The 21,795-nt window shown below is 48.7% G+C and overlaps 1 protein-coding gene across 5 annotated transcripts in view; it reads left to right on the top strand.

The window, feature by feature from the left end:
• USP4 (ubiquitin specific peptidase 4) overlaps positions 1 to 21,795 on the top strand; it is a 68,615-nt gene that overhangs the window by 43,360 nt on the left and 3,460 nt on the right. For 3 of the 5 annotated variants that reach the window (XM_024244000.3, XM_024244001.3, NM_001131835.1), the window contains 9 exon segments: positions 596 to 820; positions 2,641 to 2,724; positions 3,311 to 3,405; positions 6,702 to 6,893; positions 8,705 to 8,793; positions 16,398 to 16,625; positions 17,804 to 17,874; positions 18,139 to 18,257; positions 18,587 to 18,736. In XM_024244000.3, coding sequence (XP_024099768.1) covers positions 596 to 820; positions 2,641 to 2,724; positions 3,311 to 3,405; positions 6,702 to 6,893; positions 8,705 to 8,793; positions 16,398 to 16,625; positions 17,804 to 17,874; positions 18,139 to 18,257; positions 18,587 to 18,736 — 1,253 coding nt within the window. 5 annotated transcript variants of the gene reach the window in all.

Raw genomic sequence — 21,795 nt, forward strand, 5'->3', positions numbered from 1 at the left:
AGTTTCCAATAGGTCCTATGTTGTCAACCTTATTAAGTGTGAGGATTAGGGCGAGGCGCAGTGGCTTACCCCTGCGGTTCCGCACTTTGGAGGCTGAGGTGGGAGCATCACTTGAGGCCAGGAGCTCTAGAACTGTCTGGTCAACATAGTAAGACCCCCATCCCTACCAAACCTAAAAAAAATTAGCCAGGCATGGTGATGCATGCCTATAGTCCTAGCTACTTGGGAGTCTGAGGCAGGAAGATTGCTTTGAGTCCGGGAGGTCGAGGCTGTAGTGAGCCGTGATCACGCCAGCCTGAGCGACAGAGCAAGACCATGTCTCAATCAATATAATATATATTTGAAATATATATATATATAAAAACATATATATGAAATATGTATATGTGTGTTGGGGTGGGGATTGGGTGTAGAGCTGTTGTGTGGTATGAGTATGATACATTAAGAGTAGTCCTGGCCTTGCTTGTCCTGGATCAAGCTCTTGGCTGTACAGATTGCCACCTTATTCATCTCCAGGTTTGCTGTGAGTCATTCTGGATGCAGGGGCAAGGGGCTGAGAGGTGTTGAGAATGTCCTATTTATCCCTTTCACGCAGGTGGTGGCAAAGGAAGCCTGGGAGAATCACAGGTTGAGGAATGATTCTGTGATTGTGGATACTTTCCATGGCCTCTTCAAATCTACTTTGGTTTGCCCAGAATGTGCTAAGGTTTCTGTGACCTTTGACCCATTTTGCTATCTAACGCTGCCACTGCCCTTGAAGAAAGATCGAGTTATGGAGGTTTTCCTCGTTCCTGCTGACCCTCACTGCAGACCTACTCAGGTGACAGAATCCACACCCTTATGGCACCCCTCACTGCAAGTGGTCTCCAGATCCCAGTGGGACTGCTCCTATCTGCTGCATTGGCTGCCTCTGAGTCCCCTTGGTACTTGCCTGGGTATGGGCCCTTGGCCTCCATCAGACCTTCGTGTAATCCCATATCATTTAAGTCCTATTGTGAAGGTTTTTGGGGCTTCTCTGCTTCTCTGTCACCTTTTTTTGAGACAGAGTCGCTCTGTTGCCCATGCTGGAGTGCAGTGGTACGATCTCAGCTCACTGTAACCTCTTCCTCCCAGGTTCAAACGATTCTCCTACCTCAGCCACTCAGTAGCCGGGATTACAGGCGTGTACCACCACGCTCAGCTAATTTTTGTATTTTTAGTAGAGACATAGTAGAGACAGGATGTTACCTTGTTGGCCAGAACTCCTGACCTCAAGTAATCTGCCCATCTTGGCCTCCCAAAGTGTTGGGATTACAGGCGTGAGCCACCGCACCCAGCCTCTGTCACTTTCTTGGCCACACTTCATTCACGCGACTAAAGTAACCTGATCTACTAAGTGGTTCTTGAATCTGAATGTTGGGGAACCAGAAGCAGGGTACTTTTTGTACTCAGATATACCCTCAAATAACCTAGGACAGCCTGTACAGAAGATTAGGCCAGATGAGAGGTGTGAGCAGCGGGTCTTAATGTCTAACCCTGCTGATGGCTCACTGAGTAATTGTATTGCTTAGCCTTCTGGCTTTGGTTTCTTTATCTCTAAAGAAAGTTGAGGGCCGGGCGCGGAGGCTCACGCCTGTAATCCCAGCACTTTGGGAGGCCGAGGCGGGCAGATCACGAGGTCAGGAGATCAAGACCATCCTGGCTAACATGGTGAAATCCCGTCTCTACTAAAAATACAAAAAATTAGCCAGGTGTGGTGGCGGGCGCCTGTAGTCCCAGCTACTCGGGAAGCTGAGGCAGGAGAATGGCGTGAACCTGGGAGGCAGAGCTTGCAGTGAGCTGAGATTGCGCCACTGCACTCCAGCCTGGGCGACAGAGTGAGACTCCATCTCAAAAAAAAAAAAAAAAAAAAGTTGAGGCAGGCCAGGTGCGGTGACTTACCCCTGTAATCCCAGCACTTCAGGAGGCCGAGGCGGGCGGATCACGAGGTCAGGAGTTCGAGACCACCCTGACCAACATGGTGAAACCCTGTCTCTACTAAAAATACAAAAATTATCCAGGCGTGGTGGTGCGCGCCTGTAATCCCAGCTACTCAGGAGGCTGAGGCAGGAAAATCGCTTGAACCCGGGAGGTGGAGGTTGCAGTGAGCCAAGATCGCGTCACTGCGCTCCAGCTTGTGTGACAGAGCGAGACTCTGTCTCAAAAAAAAAGAAAAAAAAGTTGAGGCCGGGCTTGGTGGCCAACACCTGTAATCCCAGCACTTTGGGATGCTGAGGCAGGAGGATTGCTCAAGGCCAGGAGTTTGAGACCCTGTCTCTACAAAAAATAAAAATAAAATAAAAAGGTAGGAACAGATGGCAATTTGAATTTGTGTAATTTTAGCAGTTCTTTAGAAAGTACTCTAAAGAATTAAGAATAAAATGAAGCAATGTTTGGAAGAGAAAGAGATGGCCTAGCCCCCATGCTGCTGCCTGTGTATTGAGGAGGATGCTGACACAGAGGTCTTGCTTATTTGCTCTGCTTCTGACTCATCTGTACCCTGACCTCACCATACACTGTTTCTAGAGGGGCTCCTCTGCCCCTAGTGATGCCTGCTTCTCCTAATTCATTTCGCACCCTTTGTGGGGCACCCTTGTGACCTTGACCATCTCTGTCTTGCAGTACCGTGTGACTGTGCCGCTGATGGGGGCTGTGTCCGACCTGTGCGAGGCTCTCTCCAGGCTGTCTGGCATTGCTGCAGAAAATGTAAGGCGGGGTGATCAGTGGCACTCATTCTATTTGGGATACTTCATAGCATTTGGAGTTTACTTTCACCCTTGAAGCCACTTTTTGGGGTTGTTGTTATTGCCAGCACAAATGTGATTATTTGTGTGTGTCTGGATACCTCACTCACTATGCACACTGTGACTGAGACTGTCCCTTCCAGCTCCAGGAAACACTATCTTTCCTTCATTGGGTTCACACTAGCCGTGGTCAGAGGACCAGGAGTAGGGCTCCGCTGTCAGTTCTGTGCACTGAGGGTGGCATAGAGACTGCAGACTATGGAATACTCCAGAGGCTCTGGACAACTGCTGGTTTCTGGTTAGCACCACACTCTTCGCCCTTCCTGCCACTAAGGGCAGATGCTACCAGCATGTTCAATTCTGGTGGCAGCCATGCTGCTCCCCCTCGGGCCTTGGCCCTCAGCTCTCTGGGGCTGTTTGTGTGGTGGTTTCTCTAGAGGCAACACTTGAGTATGGGTATTTTTTTTTTCACTTGTCTCTGGGTTTTAAGCAGTTAGTAGGAGCACTCTGAGCCATTCTGTGGTCTTTCTGTTACTGTTCATTCTTAGATGGTGGTCGCAGATGTGTATAATCACCGATTCCACAAAATTTTCCAAATGGATGAAGGTTTAAACCACATCATGCCTCGGGATGACATTTTCGTGTGAGTACTCAGCAGTTTCTGCTGCAGGTCAGGTCAGAGGACACATTCTAGAGACTTTGCTGCATTCATATCTCCAGAACAAAAATGTGGGCAGTCATTGCTCATGTGGATTGGCCCTGACCCCTGGGTGCAAGAGATGGGTATTGAGAGCATCGTGGGCAGCCATCAGTGCTCAACTCCTCCTGCCCTGCAGAGCTAGACATTCTGATAACTCTCCTCAGCACAGCCACAGCCTTTTTTCAACAGTTTTGCCTATGAAGAAGGCCAAATTACTGCTCCTACAGATGGTCCTACCATGAGAGATGCCTTTCTTAAGAGGAATCCCAGCTGTGTGATGGGAAGATGGTAGTAGGGGTGTGGTACAGAAGGATCTTGTCCTTTCTCTGCCACAGGCTGTAGCTTCTCAGTAAGTACCATGATACTACCATCCCCAGTGCAGAAATGACAGGGAGGGCTGATTTAAACAGCTGTTTTCAGCTCAAACATTCTGTAAGCTCTGAGACTGAGTTTCTTCATCTCTGTGAGGACAATACAAAGGTCTCCTCTGCCTTCCCACACGCTGCTTCATGGCTGCTCTGTGTAATTGTGTGTATGTCCCTCTTCCAGGCACAGTGGTATAATAACTTGCCTGCTGCTCCCATACATGAACTTGCCTGCTGCTCCCAGGCAGCCACTTGCCCAGGAACTATGGAGCACAGCCGTACTGTCCCTCCCTCTTTACCTCTCATTCAGGAACTTGCCTCTGCTGAGAAAGGGTTTTAGGATTTTGTTTTGGTTTTTGTTTTTGGCTGAGGAATTCAGTATGTAAAGGAGATAGTTCCTTCCCTTTACATTTTTGGGCCTATGACTTCTAGATCTCTCTAAAAGGAATAGTTCCTAGCCACACCCAAGATCTATTTCTGTTCTCACTTGCACAGACACAGCCAAGAGCTGACACTGTGCCAAGGGCTAGAACATGGGAAAGTCCACTTTCACAGCCATTTATATCCCCAAGCCCTTAACATGGTCTCTATAAATTCCAGAAAGTAGTGTTTTCACACCCCTGAGCTGAAAGGAACTGGAGGATTACCCTGTGGGGAGCTTAGCAGACCACCAACAAAGGAATTTTCAGAGGGCCTAAGGGCCAACCATTGGATAAACAAATTCTTTTATAGATGAATTTGAATTGACAGTTGTTTTATGAAAGCAATAGTAGCATCTGGTATTTTTATTTTATTTTATTTCATTTTTTTTAGACGGAGTCTCGCTCTGTCTCCCAGGCAGGAGTGCAGTGGCGCAATCTCGGCTCACTGCAAGCTCCGCCTCCCAGGTTCATGCCATTCTTCTGTCTCAGCCTCCCAAGTAGCTGGGACTACAGGCACCCGCCACCACGCCTGGCTAATTTTTGGTGTTTTTAGTAGAGCCAGGGCTTCACCGTGTTAGCCAGGATGGTCTCAATCTCCTGACCTCGTGATCCACCCACCTTGGCCTCCCAAAGTGCTGGGATTAGAGGCGTGAGCCACCATGCCTGGCCAGCATCTGGTATTTTTTATTTTTTATTTATTTATTTTTTTGAGATGGAGTCTCGCTCTGTTGCCCAGGCTGGAGTGCAATGGTGTGATCGTGGCTCACTGCAAGCTCCGCCTCCCGGGTTCATGCCATTCTCCTGCCTCAGCCTCCTGAGTAGCTGGGACTACAGGCGTGTGCCACCATGCCTGGCCAATTTTTTGTATTTTTAGTAGAGATGGGGTTTCACTGTGTTAGTTAGGGTGGTCTTGATCTCTTGACCTGGTGATCCGCCCCCCTCGGCCTCCCAAAGTGCTGGGATTACAGGCGTGTGCCACCATGCCCGGCCTGCATCTGCTACTTTTTAATGTGTTGTACACTGTGCTACTAAATTATTTAATTCTTACCACACCTTTTAAAGTGGGTACTCCCATTGTCCACCAAATAAATAGACTAAGAAGTTAGGTGCTTATTACTAGCAGCCAGAAAATGGCAATGTGGACCTGGAACCTGGGGCAGCTGCACTCCAAGGCCTGGTTCTTTACCACTATGCTGGACCACAGTATTTACTCGAGAGTACACCTTGGACATTTTTATGTATTCTTAGAAATTCCTCCTGCATAAACTTCAGTCAGGACTGTTTGCTAGGCGTTTGGGGAGGGGTGTGTGTCTGTGTGTGTGTGTATGTGTGTGTGTACGTGTGTACGCGTGCACGCGTGCGTATGTTTAGTTTCAAAATTTGAATCAGTAAGTTTGTGTCTCCCCCTATAGGAAGAGGGAAAGACTACAGTCGGTTGCCAGCAATTTTGGTAACATGTTCCAGGATAAAACATCTATAAATCTCCTCAATCCCATGTATTCACTAAGTAAGACACATTTTTCAAAATCATTGATTTGTATCTAGCAGCTTCTTTGGTTATCTCTGATGTTTTTCAGAATTAGATATGATTCTTTTACTTCAGTGTTTTTGAACAAAGATGACAATTAGTTTTATAAATTTGCTTGCTCATTTGGAAAAAAAGAGCCTTTGGCTAATATCCTAGGTGTACATCTTTGTACAATATTTGTCTTATTAAAGGGCAGGGCACTCAATGCACTTTTTTTTTTTTTTTTTTTTTTTTGAGACAGAGTCTCGCTCTGTTGCCCAATCTGGAGTGCAGTGGCGAGATCTCGACTCACTACAAGCTCCGCCTTCTGGGTTCACACCATTCTCCTGCCTCAGCCTCCCGAGTAGCTGGGACTACAGGTGCCCGCCACCATGCCCGGCTAATTGTTTGTATTTTTAGAAGAGATGGGGTTTCACCGTGTTAGCCAGGATGGTCTCAATCTTCTGACCTCGTGATCTGCCTGCCTTGGCCTCCCAAAGTGCTGGGATTACAGGCGTGAGCCACCGCGCCCAGCCAACTCAATACATTTTTTAAAGATGAGCTCTTTGATGACAAAAGATGAACTTGGTGGCTGGACCCAGCTGTGTGCCTTTGTGTTCAGAGTGATGATCTGAATGATGGCTGTTACCTGTGTTGGGTCCCAGTTGAAGGACCACAGAGTTTGAGGCCGTGGTTGGAAGAAGGAGTATCACGGGTAGCCCTCAGCCCCAGGTTGTATAGGTTCACACTGTGCTGACAATGGTCCTTCTTTGGATTCCTAACTCAACCTCTAGAAACATCTTGGCAATAGTTATAGCCACCTTTTCTACTCAAATATGCTCTGTCCCAGTAATCATTGCCCTGGCCACCACATAGCTTCAGCTCAGATCTCTGTTGTTCACAAGGATCTACTGCTAAAAGTGCCCTCTTGTGTGATTGACACAGGTATGAGGTCTGCAGCACTTCCGTGGACGGCTCAGAATGTGTCACGCTTCCAGTCTACTTCAGGGAGAGGAAGTCCAGGCCATCAAGCACTTCCTCCGCATCAGCGCTATATGGGCAGCCACTGTTGCTTTCTGTCCCCAAGCACAAGTTAACCCTTGAGTCTTTGTACCAGGCTGTTTGTGATCGTATCAGGTTGGTGGCAGGAATGTGATTTGTTTGTTATCTGAGATGAGGATATACCCAGTAATAGTAGTGGCAACTCCTGCCAAGTGGCTGTGTTGATCCTACATGCTCACCTCTGTAAGAAATGCATTTGCCGGGCGCAGTGGCTCATGCCTGTACTCCCAGCACTTTGGGAGGCCAAGGCAGGCAGATCACCTGAGGTCAGGAGTTTGAGACCAGCCTGGCCAAGATGGTGAAATCCCGTCTCTACTCAAAATACAAAATTAGCCAGGCATGCTGGTGGGTGCCTGTAATCCCAGCTGCTCGGGATGCTGAGGCAGGAGAATTGCTAGATTCTTGATTCTCCTGGGAGCTAGAGGCTGCAGTGAGCTGAGATCGCGCCACTGCATTCCAGCCTGGGTGACAGAGTGAGACTCCATCTCAAAAAAAAAAAAAAAAAATGCACTTGTGCCAGCCCCTGGATGGGCCAGGGCAGGTGCTATTGGGATGAGCCACCTGGCACATCTTAGGTACCATGATCCTAGGAGTCCAGTCCTCTTGGAATCGTGTTAGGGAGGCTAGCGCTTTGATGGCATTTGTATTTTATTTCTGAAGTGTTCCACTATTGTTCTGAAGCTGGAAATTAGGATTATTGGGAAATAACTTCAAAACTGATGGTGCCACATGACTTCCACATAAGACTCGAGACAAACTTTCTTAGAGTCTTCATTGGCTAATTTCTTGTGGGTTTTTTTTTTTTTTTTTTTCCTTCCGAGATGGAATCTTGCTCTGTCGCCCAGGCTGGAATGCAGTGGTGCGATCTCAGCTCACTGCAGCCTCTACCTCCCAGGTTCAAGTGATTCTGCTGCCTCAGCCTCCCAAGTAGCTGGGATTACAGGCATGTGCCACCACGCCCGGCTAAGTTTTGTGTGTGTATATGTTTTTTTGTTGTTGTTTGTTTGTTTGTTTGTTTTTTTGAGATGGAGTTTCACTCTGTTGCCCAGGCTGGAGTGCAGTGGCACAATCTCGGCTCACTGCAACCCTCACTTCCCAGGTTCAAGCGATTTCCGGCTAATTTTTGTATTTTTAGTAGAGAGGGGGTTTCACCGTGTTGGCCAGGCTAGTCTCAAACTCCTGACCTCAAGTGATGCTCCCGCCTCAGCCTCCCAGAGTGCTAGGATTACAGGCATGAGCCACTGTGCCTGGCCTAACTTTTGTATTTTTAGTAGAGATGGGGTTTCACCATGTTGGCCAGGCTGGTCTGGAAATCGTGACCACAGGTGATTGCCCACCTCGGCCTCCCAAAGTGCCGGCGTTACAAATGTGAGCCACCATGCCCGGCCATTTGTGTTTTTAATTTCTTAAAATATTGAGCCACTGCATTATTTTATTTTATTTTATTTATTTTTTGAGACAGAGTTGCTCTCTGCCCAGGCTGGAGTGCCTAGTGGCATGATCTCGGCTCACTGCAACCTCCGCCTCCCACGTTCAAGTAATTCTCCTGCCTCAGCCTCCTGAGTAGCTGGGATTACAGGCATGTGCCACCATGCCCAGCTAATTTTTTTAGTTTTACTAGAGATGAGGTTTCACCATGTTGGCCAGGCTGGTCTCAAACTCCTGACCTCAGGTGATCCACCTGCCTTGGCCTCCCAATGTGCTAGGATTAGCCACCACACCCGGCCCAGTGGATAATTCTAAAGCACTTCTATTTACATAAATTGCTTTGTGAGTAGCTATCATCCATATAAATTATGAACTACTTCTTAGCCGCATGGTGGAAAAAATAGATAAATGTTACAACTAACAGTCTTTTTTTTTCTTCTCTTTTTCTCTTTTTGAAGCCGCTATGTGAAACAGCCTTTACCTGATGAATTTGGCAGCTCACCCTTGGAGCCAGGGGCCTGCAATGGCTCCAGGAACAGCTGTGAAGGTGAGCATGCACCATGCTCTGTGGCTGTGACTGACCAAATACCTCCTGATTTCTCTCTTCTTCTAAAGGTGTTATACACATGGGAGAAGGGGGTTGGGACTGGGTTGGGGCTCTGCCTACAGCAGCAGACTTAGGAGTTAGGTCTACAACATTCTTTTTTTTTTTTTTTTTTTAATTAAGTATTTATTGATGATTCTTGGGTGTTTCTCGGAGAGGGGGATGTGGCAGGGTCATAGGATAATAGTGGAGAGAAGGTCAGGAGATAAACACATGAACAAAGGGCTCTGGTTTTCCTAGGCAGAGGTCCCTGCGGCCTTCTGCAGTGTTTGTGTCCCTGGGTACTTGAGATTAGGGAGTGGTGATGACTCTTAAAGAGCATGCTGCCTTCAAGCATCTGTTTAACAAAGCACATCTTGCACCGCCCTTAATCCATTTAACCCTGAGTTGACACAGCACATGTTTCAGAGAGCAGGGGGCTGGGGGAAAGGCCATAGATCAACAGCATCCCAAGGCAGAAGAATTTCTCCTAGTCAGAACAAAATGGAGTCTCCTATGCCCACCTCTTTCTACACAGACACAGCAACAATCTGATCTCTCCTTCCTTTCCCCACACTTCCCCCCCTTCTTTTCAACAAAACCGCCATCGTCCTCATGGCCCGCTCCCGATGGTCGCTGTCTCTTGGGAGCTGTTGGGTACACCTCCCAGACAGGGCGGCCGGGCAGAGGCGCTCCTCACTTCCCAGACGGGGCAGCCGGGCAGAGGCGCTCCTCACATCCCAGACAGGGCGGCCGGGCAGAGGCGCTCCTCACATCCCAGACGATGGGCGGCCGGGCAGAGGCGCTCCTCACCTCCCAGACGGGGCGGCCGGGCAGAGGCGCTCCTCACCTCCCAGACCGGGCGGCCGGGCAGAGGCGCTCCTCACTTCCTCCCAGACGGGGTGGCGGCCGGGCAAAGGCGCTCCTCACTTCCCAGACGGAGCGGCCGGGCAGAGGAGCTCCTCACATCCCAGACGATGGGCGGCCAGGCAGAGACGCTCCTCACTTCCTAGACGGGGTGGCAGCGGGGCAGAGGCTGTAATCTTAGCACTTTAGGAGGCCAAGGCAGGCGGTTGGGAGGTGGAGGTTGTAGCAAGTGGAGATCACGCCACTGCACTCCAGCCTGAGCAACATTGAGCATTGAGTGAGCGAGACTCCGTCTGCAATCCCAGCACCTTGGGAGGCCGAGGTGGGCAGCTCACTCGAGACCAGGAGCTGGAGACCAGCCCGGTCAACAAGGCGAAACCCCATTTCCACCAAAAATACAAAAACCACTCAGGCGTGGCGGCACGCGCCTGCAATCCCAGGCACTCGGCAGGCTGAGGCAGGAGAATCACAGGAGCCCGAGGCAGGGAGGTTGCTGCGAGCCAAGATCATGGCAGTACAGTCCAGCTTCGGCAACAGAGGGAGACCGAAGAAAGGGGAGAGGAAAAAAGAAGGAGAGGGAGACAGAAGAAAGGGGAGAGAGAGGTAGAGGGAGCAGGTCTACAACATTCTACTCTGCCAGTGCCTGTTGTCCAACTTTGCTACCTTGTGGAATCTTCCTTTTTTTTTTTTTTTTTTTTTTCCCCAGATAGGGGTCTCATTCCTGTCACCCAGTCTGGAATGCGGTGGTGCAATCATGGCTCACTGTTACTTCAGACTCTTGGGCTTAAGTGATTGTCCCACCTCAGCCTCCAGAGTAGCTGGGACTACAGGTACATGCCACGACACCCAGATAATTTTTAAATTTTTTGTAAAGATCAGGGGTTGGCCCGGCGCGGTGGCTCACGCCTGTAATCCCAGCACTTTGGGAGGCCAAGGAGGGTGGATCACGAGGTCAGGAGATCGAGACCATTCTGGCTAACACAGTGAAACCCTGTCTCTACTAAAAATACAAAAAATTAGCTGGGTGTGGTGGCGGGCGCCTGTAGTCCCAGCTACTTGGGAGGCAGGAGAATGGCATGAACCCGGGAGGCAGAGCTTGCAGTGAGCCGAGATCGCGCCACTGCACTCCAGCCTGGGCCACAGAGTGAAACTCCGTCTCAAAAAAAAAAAAAAAAAAGACCAGGGGTCTTGCTATGTTGCTTAGGCTGGTCTTGAACTCCTGACCTGAAGTGATACTTCTGCCTTAGCCTCCCAAAGGGCTAGGATTACAGGTGTGAGCCACCCCACCTGACATGTCACTCTTCTTTTTGGGACTTAGGTGACTCAGTGGCTTTATTTCTGTAAAACCATATATGTCTTTCAAGCTAGTGCTGTAAATTTTTTCTTTTCTTTTTCTTTTTTTTTTTTTTTGAGATGGAATCTTGCTTTGTCGCCCACGCAGGAGTGCAGTGGTGTGATCTTGGCTCACTGCAACCTTTGCCTCCCGGGTTCAAGCAGTTCTCTACCTCAGCCTCCCAAGTAGCTGGGATTACAGGCACATGCCACCATGCCTGGCTAATTTTTGTATTTTTAGTAGAGATGGGGTTTCACCATCTTGGCCAGGCTGGTCTTGAACTCCTGACCTCATGCTCCACCCGCCTCAGCCTCCCAAAATGCTGGTATTACAGGTGTGAGCCACCGTGCCCAGCTTTTTTTTTTTTTTTTTTTTTTTAAGAGTAGGGTCTTGAGGCTGGGTGCGGTGACTCACACCTGTAATCCCAGCACTTGGGGAGGCTGAGGTGGGCGGATCACGAGATCAGGAGATCGAGACTATCCTGGCTAACACAGTGAAACCCCATCTCTACTAAAAATACAAAAAATTAGGCGTGGTGGTAGGCACCTGTAGTCTATGCTACTTGGGAGGCTGAGGCAGGAGAATGATGTGAACCCGGGAGGCAGAGCTTGCAGTGAGGCCGAGATCACGCCACTGCACTCCTGCCTGGGCGACAGAGTAAGACTCCATCTCCCAGAAAAAAAAAAAAAAAAGAGTAGGATCTTGATTATCACCCAGTCTGGAGTGTAGGGGTGCAATCATGGTTTACTGCAGCCTCAACCTGCCAGGTTCAGGCTATCCTTCCACCTTGCCCTCCTGAAGTACTGGGATTACAGGTGTGAGCCACTGCGCCCAGCACATGAATTCTCAGTTGCAGATGGGTGCGATGGCTCATGCCTGTAATCCCAGCACTTTGGGAAGCCAAGGCAGGCAGATCATCTGAGGTCAGGAGTTCGAGACTAGCCTGGCCAACATGGTGAAACCCTGTCTCTACTAAAAAATACAAAATTAGCCAGGCATGGCAGCATGTGCCTGTAATCCCAGCTACTTGGGAGGCTGAAGCATGAAAATCGCTTGAACCCAGGAAGCGGAGGTTGCAGTGAGCTGAGATTGCATCACTGCACTCCAGCCTGGACGACAGAGCAACATTCCATCTCAAACAAAAACAAAAACCAGCAAAAACAAAAAATTATCAGTTGCAAAACCAAATGTCCAGATTCCTCCAAGACATGCAGTCCTAGAAAGTGAGAACTGACTTTAACTAATTAATTTATTTCTATATGTCGTCTACTTTGTTGGCCAGGCTGGAGTGCAGTGGCACAATCTTGGCTTACTGCAGCCTCGGTCTCTTGGGTTCAAAGGATTCTCCCACCTCAGCCTCCTGAGTAGTTGGTACTATAAGTGTGCGCCACCACACTTGGCTAGTTTTGTATTTTTAGTAGAGACGGGGTGTCTCCATCATGGCCAGTCTGGTCTCGAACTCTGGACCTCAAGTGATCTGCTCGCCTCCGCCTTCCAAAGTGCTGGGGTTACAGCCCTGAGGCACTGTGCCCAGCTGAGAATTTACTTTAAAAATAATGACCACAAGGCTCTGTCATCAAGAGATACTCCAAATTATTTTTGGCATTTTAGGGTTGAATACGGCTGGAATACAGTGGCACAATCATGGCTCACTGCAGCCTTGACCTCCTGGGCTCAAGCAATCCTCCCACCTCATCCACCTGAGTAGCCAGGACTACAGGAACGTGTCACCATGCCCAGCTAATTTCTTTTTCTTTTTTTTTCTTTTTTGTAGAGACAAGCAAGTTTTTCCCATGTTCCCCAGGCTGGTCTTGAACTCCTGAGTTCAAGCAATCCACCCACCTTGGCCTCCCAGAGTGCTGGGATCATAGGCGTGAGCCACCACACATGGCCAACATTTGGATTCTTTTTTTTTTGAGACTGAGTCTCGCTCTGTCACCCAGGCTGGAGTGCAATGGTGGGATTATAGGCGCCCACCACCACGCCCGGCTAATTTTTGTATTTTTAGTAGAGATGGGGTTTCACCATATTGGCCAGACTGGTCTCAATTTCCTGACCTCAGGTGGTCCACACACTTCGGCTTCCCAAAGTGCTGGGATTACAGACATGAACTACTGCACCTGGCCTCAATATTTGGCTTCTTATTCTTGCCCGAAATGTTATGTTCATTTCCCACTAGGGATAAACAGGAATATATTTCGTGTATAGGTCCACCAGCAGAGGTGTTGGAATGGTAATAGTAGTCTCTGAACAGACCCTGGGTGATCTGTGGCACTCTGAAAGCTAAGGCACTTTGATGCCCAGCTGAAGGTGTGGGGTGGACTTGAACAAGTCACTTCATCCCTCTGAACCTTGGTTTACCTGTCTGCAAAAGGATATCTGCTTCACAGATCTGCAATTACAATTTGAGGTCATGTGATTACAGGACAGGGCACATGAAAGGCACTCAATCAGTAACAACATCTTGTGAGTGTGTTTGCTATTTTTACTGCTAACCCTGCTTCTTAGGTATGTCCGGGACAATGAGTGTCACCTTTTGAATCCTACAGGTGAATCTTGGTGTGTAGATTTCAGACCTTGTTTAAGCACAAAGGTTTTTTTGTTTGTTTGTTTTCTTTTGCTCTGTCGCCCAGGCTGGAGTGCAGTGGCACAATCTCAGCTCACTGCAACCTCCGTTCCCTGGGTTCAAGCCATTCTCCCACCTCAGCCTTTTGAGTAGCTGGGAACTACAGATGTGTGCCACCACGCCCAGCTAATTTTTCTTTTTTTTGTAGAGACAGGGTTTCTGCATGTTTCCCAGGGTGGTCTTGAACTCCTGGGCTCAAGCAATCCATCCACCTCAACCTCCCATCGTGCTGGGATCATAGGCGTGAGCCACTGTGCCCGGCATAACCACAAAGCATTTTTAACGTCTACTGCCATGGCTCCTTGTTAGGCCTGTGACTGCTGACCTTTAGGTCCCCTGCTGATTCTCTGAGTGACTTTAGGTAGCTGCTTTCAGTGGATCCTGCTTTTTCTTTTTCTTTTTTTTGAGACGGAGTTTTGCTCTTGTTGCCCAGGCTGGAGTACAGTGGCGTGATCTCAGCTCACTGCAACCTCCGCCTCCCAGGTTCAAGTGATTCTCCTGCCTCAGCCTCCCGAGTAGCTGGGATTACAGGCACCTGACACCATGCCTGGCTAATTTTTGTATTTTTAGTAGAGATGGGGTTTCACCATGTTGCTCAGGCTGGTCTTAAACTCCTGACCTCACGTGATCCACCCACGTCAGCCTCCCAAGGTGCTGGGATCATAGGCTGCTTTTTTTCTCATCCTGTGAAATACAGTCCATGGCATTTAATTCTGACTGCATTGGCCCAAGGCTCCTGGCATTATCCAGGTAACTGGCAGCCAGTGGCATGGGCCAGGACAGAGTTCTTATAAGCATGAGGGCACTGCTCATTTCCTGAGTGGGACTGAGGCAGTTTTGGGTTCTGCCCTTCTCCGAGAGGCAGCAGGCAGGGCAGGTTTTTTCTGGCCAGTGTAGGAGGGGGACAGGCTTATTGTGTGTAAAGGGACAGTGTCATATCTCAGGAGTTAAGCAAGTTCGGAAAGGAACCTCCATGAGAGCCAGGGGTTGTGGGCTCTTAAATAGCACATTCTCCTTTTCTCAGAATTTCCATTTTTACTGATCAAGTATGTAGATTCTTTGTTTTAAATCTGCTCTTCTCTGTTACTTTTACACCACCTTTTGGAGCGGTCCCCATCTTTGCTAAAGTTACTTATTTGATACTTTAACTTTCCCTTTAGACTGTGTGCTCCCCTTATGGAGCCCTGGAACCTAGCATGGTACCTGCACCTAAGAGACCTTTAGTAAATACTAAAGGAAAATTCAGGATAGGTTCTTTTCTGGAGGAACTGAAGACTTAATATTTGTGTTTATTATAATATTTGAAAATAGCTGGGCCTGGTGGCTGACGCCTGTAATCCCATCATTTTGGGAGGCCGAGAGGGCAGATCACTTTAGGGCTGGAGTTCAAGACCTGCTTGGCCTACATGGAGAAACCCCGTCTCTACTAAAAATACAAAAATTAGCTGGGTGTGGTGGTGCGTGCCTGGAATCACAGCTATTCAGGAGGCTGAGGCAGCAGAATTGCTTGAACCTGGGAGGCGGAGGTGGCAGTGAGCCGAGATTGCACCACTGTACTCTAGCTTGGGTGACAGAGTGAGACTCCACTTCAAAAAAAAAAGACAATTGACCTTTAAGTTGTGTTTCTTGGCCGGGTGCAGTGGCTTGCACCTGTAATCCCAGCACTTTGGGAAGCCGGGGCAGGCGGATCATGAGGTCAGGAGCTAGAGACCATCCTGGTGAACACGGTGAACCCTTGTCTCTACTAAAAATACAAAAAAGTAGCCAGGTGTGGTAGCACGCACCTGTAGTCCCAGCTACTTGGGAGGCTGAGGCAGGAGAATTGCTTGAACCCGGAAGGCGGAGGATGCAGTGAGCTGAGATCACGCCATTGCATTCCAGCGTGGACGACAGAGTGAGACTCCGTCTCAAAAAATAAATAAATAAATAGGGCCAGGCACGGTGGCTCACGTCTGTAATCCTAGCACTTTGGGAGGCCAAGGCCGGTGGATCATCTGAGGTCAGGAGTTCGAGACTAGCCTGACCAACATGGTGAAACCCCGTTTCTACTAAAAAAATATAAAAATTAGCCGGGCATGGTGGCACACGCCTGTAATCCCTGCTACTCAGGAGGCTGAGGTAGGAGAATTGCTTGAACCTGGGAGGTGAAGGTTGCAGTGAGCCGAGATCGTGCCATTGCACTCTAGCCTGGGTGACAGAGTGAGACTCCATCTCAAATAGATAGATAGATAGATAGATAGATAGAGTGGCTAGAGTGAGACTGTCTCGGATGGATGGATGGATGGATGGATGATGGATGGATGGATGGGTGGAAGGAATGGATGGAATGGAAGATAGTGTTTCTCACCAAGCTGTCTTCTTGAGTGTTGAGTATGTGTTTCATTTAAGCCCTTTTCTCTCTGTGGGCCTAATGGTGAAGTTGCAAGAGTGAGAGACCATGTGCTGTGATGGCCAGTAGACAGGATGGCAGGGCTTCTGAATCTCATTGTGCCTGCAGGTGGCTCATTTAAGCTCTCTGAGACTGTGCCTCCTCATCGTGGAATAGCAGTGCCCAGTCTGCCTGTCTTGCAAGAGTGTGGTGAGAATCACATGTGAATTCAAGTTAAATGCAAAGGAATAGATTTAACTTCATATACACAGAACAAAATCTGGAAGGAAACACCATAGTTATGTATTAAATAAAATTTTTAACATTGAAATGGTGGGAAATTATATACATATTGTTTTCCATTTATGTGCCAGGAGAAGATGAGGAAGAAATGGAGCATCAGGAAGAAGGCAAAGAGCAGCTTTCAGAAACAGAAGGCAGTGGGGAAGATGAGCCAGGAAGTGACCCCAGTGAGACCACCCAAAAGAAGATCAAAGGCCAGCCCTGCCCAAAAAGGCTTTTTACCTTCAGTCTTGTGAACTCCTATGGAACAGCTGACATAAATTCACTTGCAGCTGATGGAAAACTACTTAAACTCAACTGTAAGCACTTTTTCTGACCTTTCAAGCTGGGCTTTAGGGACTTAGGATCTGTTTGAAAATCCTTACACTCGACACTCACTGCATTGGGCTTTCACAGTCTCTGTGCCTCCAGGAGCAGCACTTGTATGATCCTTGGCTTGAAGCCCCCTAAGGACTGTTTCAGAGATCCCTCTACCTTTCAGGCTTTTCTCCTCAGTCCTCGATGACCTCGGAGGAAAGTAGGTCTCCCTCCACTCCCTCTGCAGGAATTTGCTGTGGGTCGATAACCTTTCCCGTGGCCACTCTTGGCAGCAACATTTCCCCATACTTGCTCACTTATAAGAATAAACGCATATTTATTTTGTTCATTAATACTCACGAAATGTGACCCGTTCAGAGGATGGTCATGGATTTTGTAGCCTCACCGACACATGGAGGTTGTAATGGGGACTCTTCTACAGACAGGAAGAGGCATTCTGAGGGGTTGTGTGAAAAGCATAATTGGCCAGTGAGGACACCTCTGCCAGTTGGGGGAGGAGAAGCATCTCTGTCTTTCAGCTCCCTTCCCACCTCACCCTCCTGAGTAGCTGAGGCTACAGGCGTGCACCACCACACCCAGCTAATATTTGTAGTTTGTGTAGAGACAGGGTCTCACTACGTTGCCCAGGCTGGAATGCCTTGCAAATTCTAGCCATCTTCTCAAACTCCAGTCTTTGACTCTTCAGCTTAATCTTCCCCTTTCTCCCCTGTGCTAAGTCCTGGAAACTGCCTGCAGGCAATAAGCTAGGGCGATGTAGGGGTCTCTTTTTTTTTTTCCTTCTGTCAGGGATCTCCTTCCTGTTCTATCCAATGTCTGAAAACAATTGTTTCATCCATTTTGTCAGGTTTTTTGTGGTTTATGGTAGGATGATAAATCTGGTCCCTATTACTCTGTCTTGACCTGTGCCCTTTCAGAATTCTCCATAGTTAGTTCCTTTGTAGTTTATCTGTATCACTGAGGAAGTCTTTGCCAAAGGCTTTTTGGGGCTGGGGGTCAGAAGGGCTGGCCCATTGCAGAGCATTGCTCTTGGCACTGGCTGCTGATGGGGGAGAAGGTGTTGATGGTGTGGCCTGAGTGTGGTCCTTCTCACTCCTGTCACTTGGAGAGCCTCTCCTGTTGCTTGCCATTCCATAACAAGTGATATTTTGGTCCTCCTCAGCTCGATCTACACTGGCCATGGATTGGGACAGTGAAACTCGGAGCCTTTACTATGATGAGCAAGAATCTGAGGTAGGTCCCTCGGGGTTCGTGGCTGGTGGTGTTTGCTGGTTTCTGCTCTGGATGTGGACTGCGATCACTTTCACCAGTTGGACAGCAATTTAGCAAGTTATATTTAAGACTGAGAAGGAAAAGCACTTCAAGATTTTGTCATTTTATGTTCAGAGGCTCTAGAAAGTGTACTACATTCCAGGTGGGAGAGCCTCTGTAGGCCTTCCTGTCTTAATGCAGTAAGATCTCTTTCTCCAGCAGAACTGAGTGCTTTGTTTCCCATAGGCCTACGAGAAGCATGTGAGCATGTTGCAGCCTCAGAAGAAGAAGAAGACCACAGTGGCCCTGAGAGACTGCATTGAGCTCTTCACCACCATGGAGACCCTTGGGGAGCATGACCCCTGGTACACAGCTCCTCACTGTCTGGGCAGAGGCCCCATGCACCCCAGGACTCAGATCTGCTAGGGCCATCTGTGCACATAAACCCCTTCGTATTTGGATGTGTCACTTCTTTATATAGCCAACCCTACAACATAATCCTCTGTGAGTTGAGGTTTCCTAGGAAAGCCGTCACTCCATTTTGGAAGACAGGTCCCTGGCCAGAAGCAGTAGTGTTGAGTGCTGACCGAGAGGATGGCAGCTATCAGGGGACTGCAGCTGTGCCTCCATGCATGAGTGCCCAGGTGGCACTGGCTGCCGACTTGCCCTACTAAGTGGAGGTTTCTCTTTTTAGGTACTGTCCCAACTGTAAGAAGCATCAACAGGCCACAAAAAAGTTTGACCTATGGTCCTTGCCCAAGATCCTGGTGGTCCACCTCAAACGTTTCTCCTACAACAGATACTGGAGGGATAAGCTCGACACAGTCGTAGAATTCCCAATCAGGTGGGTCATGGTGACTACAGTGTTAGGAACATTTAAAAACAGGCAGAAGATCTTGGCACTGATTGGCTGAGTGGTTTGCCACCAAAAACTTTTCTGAGTAAGGATGTATGTTGCCGGGGTCTAGGAGGTCAGAGTTTAGCTGTAGTTACCCCTCCCGTCCCTATCCTCCCATCTTTGGGGAAGAGACTCTCCAGTGGAAGCATTTGCCTAGACACAGGCTGCTGCCAGTCACCCCTGCCACTGCTAGTTTCCCTCTCGAGTCACTTAGGCCACCTAACTGGCCTTCCTGTCCATCATCTGTCACAGGTAGCCTCACCTTAGCAGAGGCAGCACAATAGGGGACAAGGCAACCAAGAATAGCCTGTCAGGGAGAGTTGGGTTATTATTGGGGGCTGCAGGTGGGCTGCACACCTGCCATGATCCTGTCCCTGGGGTAGGGACTGGGACTGACTGTCTACTCATATCCTCTCAAGCCCCACAGTACAGACTATAACTAAGAACAGGAAAGTAAGTCAACACATAGATGTTCCCTGGCTGGGCACAGTGGCTCACATATCATCAGTTTGGGAGGCTAAGGTGGGAGGATCACTTGAGCCTAGGAGTTCAAAACCAGCCTGGGCAACATAGAGAGACGTCCTCTCTACAAAAAATAAAAAATATATTTAAAAAAAATAGGCTGGGCACAGTGGCTCATGCCTGTAATCCCAGCACTTTGGGAGGCCAACGTGGGCGGATCACAAGGTCTGGAGATCAAGACCATCCTGGCCAACATGGTGAAACCCCATCTCTACTAAAAATACAAAAGTTAGCTGGACGTGGTGGCGCACACCTGTAGTCCCAGCTACTCAGGAGGCTGAGGCAGGAAAATCGCCTGAACCTAGGAGGCAAAGGTTGCAGTGAGCCAAGATTGCGCCACTGCACTCCAGCCTGGTGACAGAGCGAGACTCCATCTCAAAAAAAAAAAAAAAAAAGAGGCCGGCACAGTGGCTCACACCTGTAATCCCAGCACTGTGGAAGGCCAAGGTGGGCAGATCACTTGGGATCAGGAGCTGGAGAGTAGCCTGGCCAACATGGTGAAATCCTGTCTCCAGTAAAACTACAAAAATTAGCTGGGTGTGGTGGTGCATGCCTGTAATCCCAGCTACTAGGGAGGCTGAGGCAGGAGAATTGCTTGAACCCACTAGGCGGAGGTTGCAGTGAGCCAAGATTGTGCCACTGCACTCCAGCCTGAGTGACAGAGCAAGCCCCTGTTTCCAAAAAAAGAAAAAAGAAAAAAGGGAGTTGCCCACAAAATGTGGATTTTAAAATGCTTTCTAGGGGAAAGAATAGATACGTGAAGTATAGCATGTCAGCAGGAGACTCCAGGTGATGGATAATAAGTATTTGTTGTAAAAATTCTTTATCTTGGCTGGGCGCAGTGGCTCACACCTGTAATCCCAGCACTTTGGGAGGCTGAGGTGGGCAAATCACGAGGTCAGGAGTTTGAGACCAGCCTGACCAACATGGTGAAACCCCATCTCTACTAAAAGTACAAAAAAAAATTAGCCAGGCATGGTGGCACATGCCTGTAATCCCTGCTGCTCGGGAGGCTGAGGCAGGAGAATCACTTGAACCCAAGAGGCAGAGGTTGCAGTGAGTCAAGATTGCGCCACTGCACTCCAGCCCGGATGACACAGCGAGACTCCGTCTCAAAAAAAAAAAAAAAATTCTTTATCTTTTCTGTGTGTTTGACAATTTTTAAATAAAATATTGGAGGAAGAAAGCTTTCTGGGGCCTGTTTTGGTTGAGTTTAAATTATTATGGCACCAACTGTAATTCTGTTAAGAACAGCCATTTCTGCATACTTGCTGAAGCCCTCTGTGTGTATCTCTAGACCCTCATCACCATTTTGTCTGGTGCTGGAGTTATCCAGAAAGGTTCTCCCATTTTTTTTTGTTGTTGTTGTTCGTTTTTTGTTTTTTTTTTTTTGAGACCGTGTCTCACTCTGTCGCCAGGCCAGAGTGCAGTGGTGCGATCTTGGCTCACTACAACCTCTGCCTCCTGGGTTCAAGCGATTCTCCTGCCTCAGCCTCCTGAGTAGCTGGGACTAAAGGCGCCTGCCACCATACCTAGCTAATTTTTGTATTTTTAGTAGAGACGGGGTTTTACCATGTTGGCCAGGATGGTCTCAAACTCCTGACCTCATGATCCACCCACCTTGGCCTCCCAAAGTGCTGGGATTACAGGCATGAGCCACTGTGCCCAGCCTTTTTTTTTTTTTTTTTTTTTTTTTTTTTTTTTTTTTTTTGAGACAGAGTTTCACTCTTGTCGCCCAGGCTGGAGTGCAATGGCAAGATCTCGGCTCACTGCAACCTCCACCTCCCGGGATCAATCGATTCTCCTACCTCAGCCTCCCAAGTAGCTAGGATTACAGGTGTGTGCCACCATGCCCGGCTAATTTTTGTGTGTGTGTGTGTGTGTGTGTATATATATATATATATATATATATATATATACACATTTTTTTTTTTTTTTGAGACAGAGTCTTGCTCTGTCGCCCAGGCTGGACTGCAGTAGTGCGATCTTGGCTCACTGCAAGCTCCGCCTCCCGGGTTCACGCCATTCTCCTGCCTCAGCCTCCCGAGTAGCTGGGACTACAGGCGCCCACCACCACGCCCAGCTAATTTTTTGTATTTTTTAGTAGAGACAGGGTATCACCGTGTTAGCCAGGATGGTCTCAATCTCCTGACCTCGTGATCCGCCTGCCTTGGCCTCCGAAAGTGCTGGGATTACAGGTCTGAGCCACCGTGCGCAGCCTAATTTTTGTATTTTTAGCAGAGACAGGGTTTCACCATGTTGGTCAGGCTCGTCTCGAACTCCTGACCTCAGGTGATCCACCTGCCTTGGCCCCCCAAAGTGCTGGGATTACAGGCATGAGCCACCGCACCCAGCCCCATTTTCTAGCCTGAATATGTCAGTGGTCAGAACATGGATCCTAGGGTCCCTTCCATCTTGGTCTCTCTCGAATAGTTTGAGTGCCTCCCTGTGTTCTGCCCTGTTGCATAACAGAGGTTGCTGGG

Source organism: Pongo abelii, chromosome 2, assembly GCF_028885655.2.
Source record: "Pongo abelii isolate AG06213 chromosome 2, NHGRI_mPonAbe1-v2.0_pri, whole genome shotgun sequence".
In the NCBI taxonomy this organism is placed as follows: domain Eukaryota; kingdom Metazoa; phylum Chordata; class Mammalia; order Primates; family Hominidae; genus Pongo; species Pongo abelii.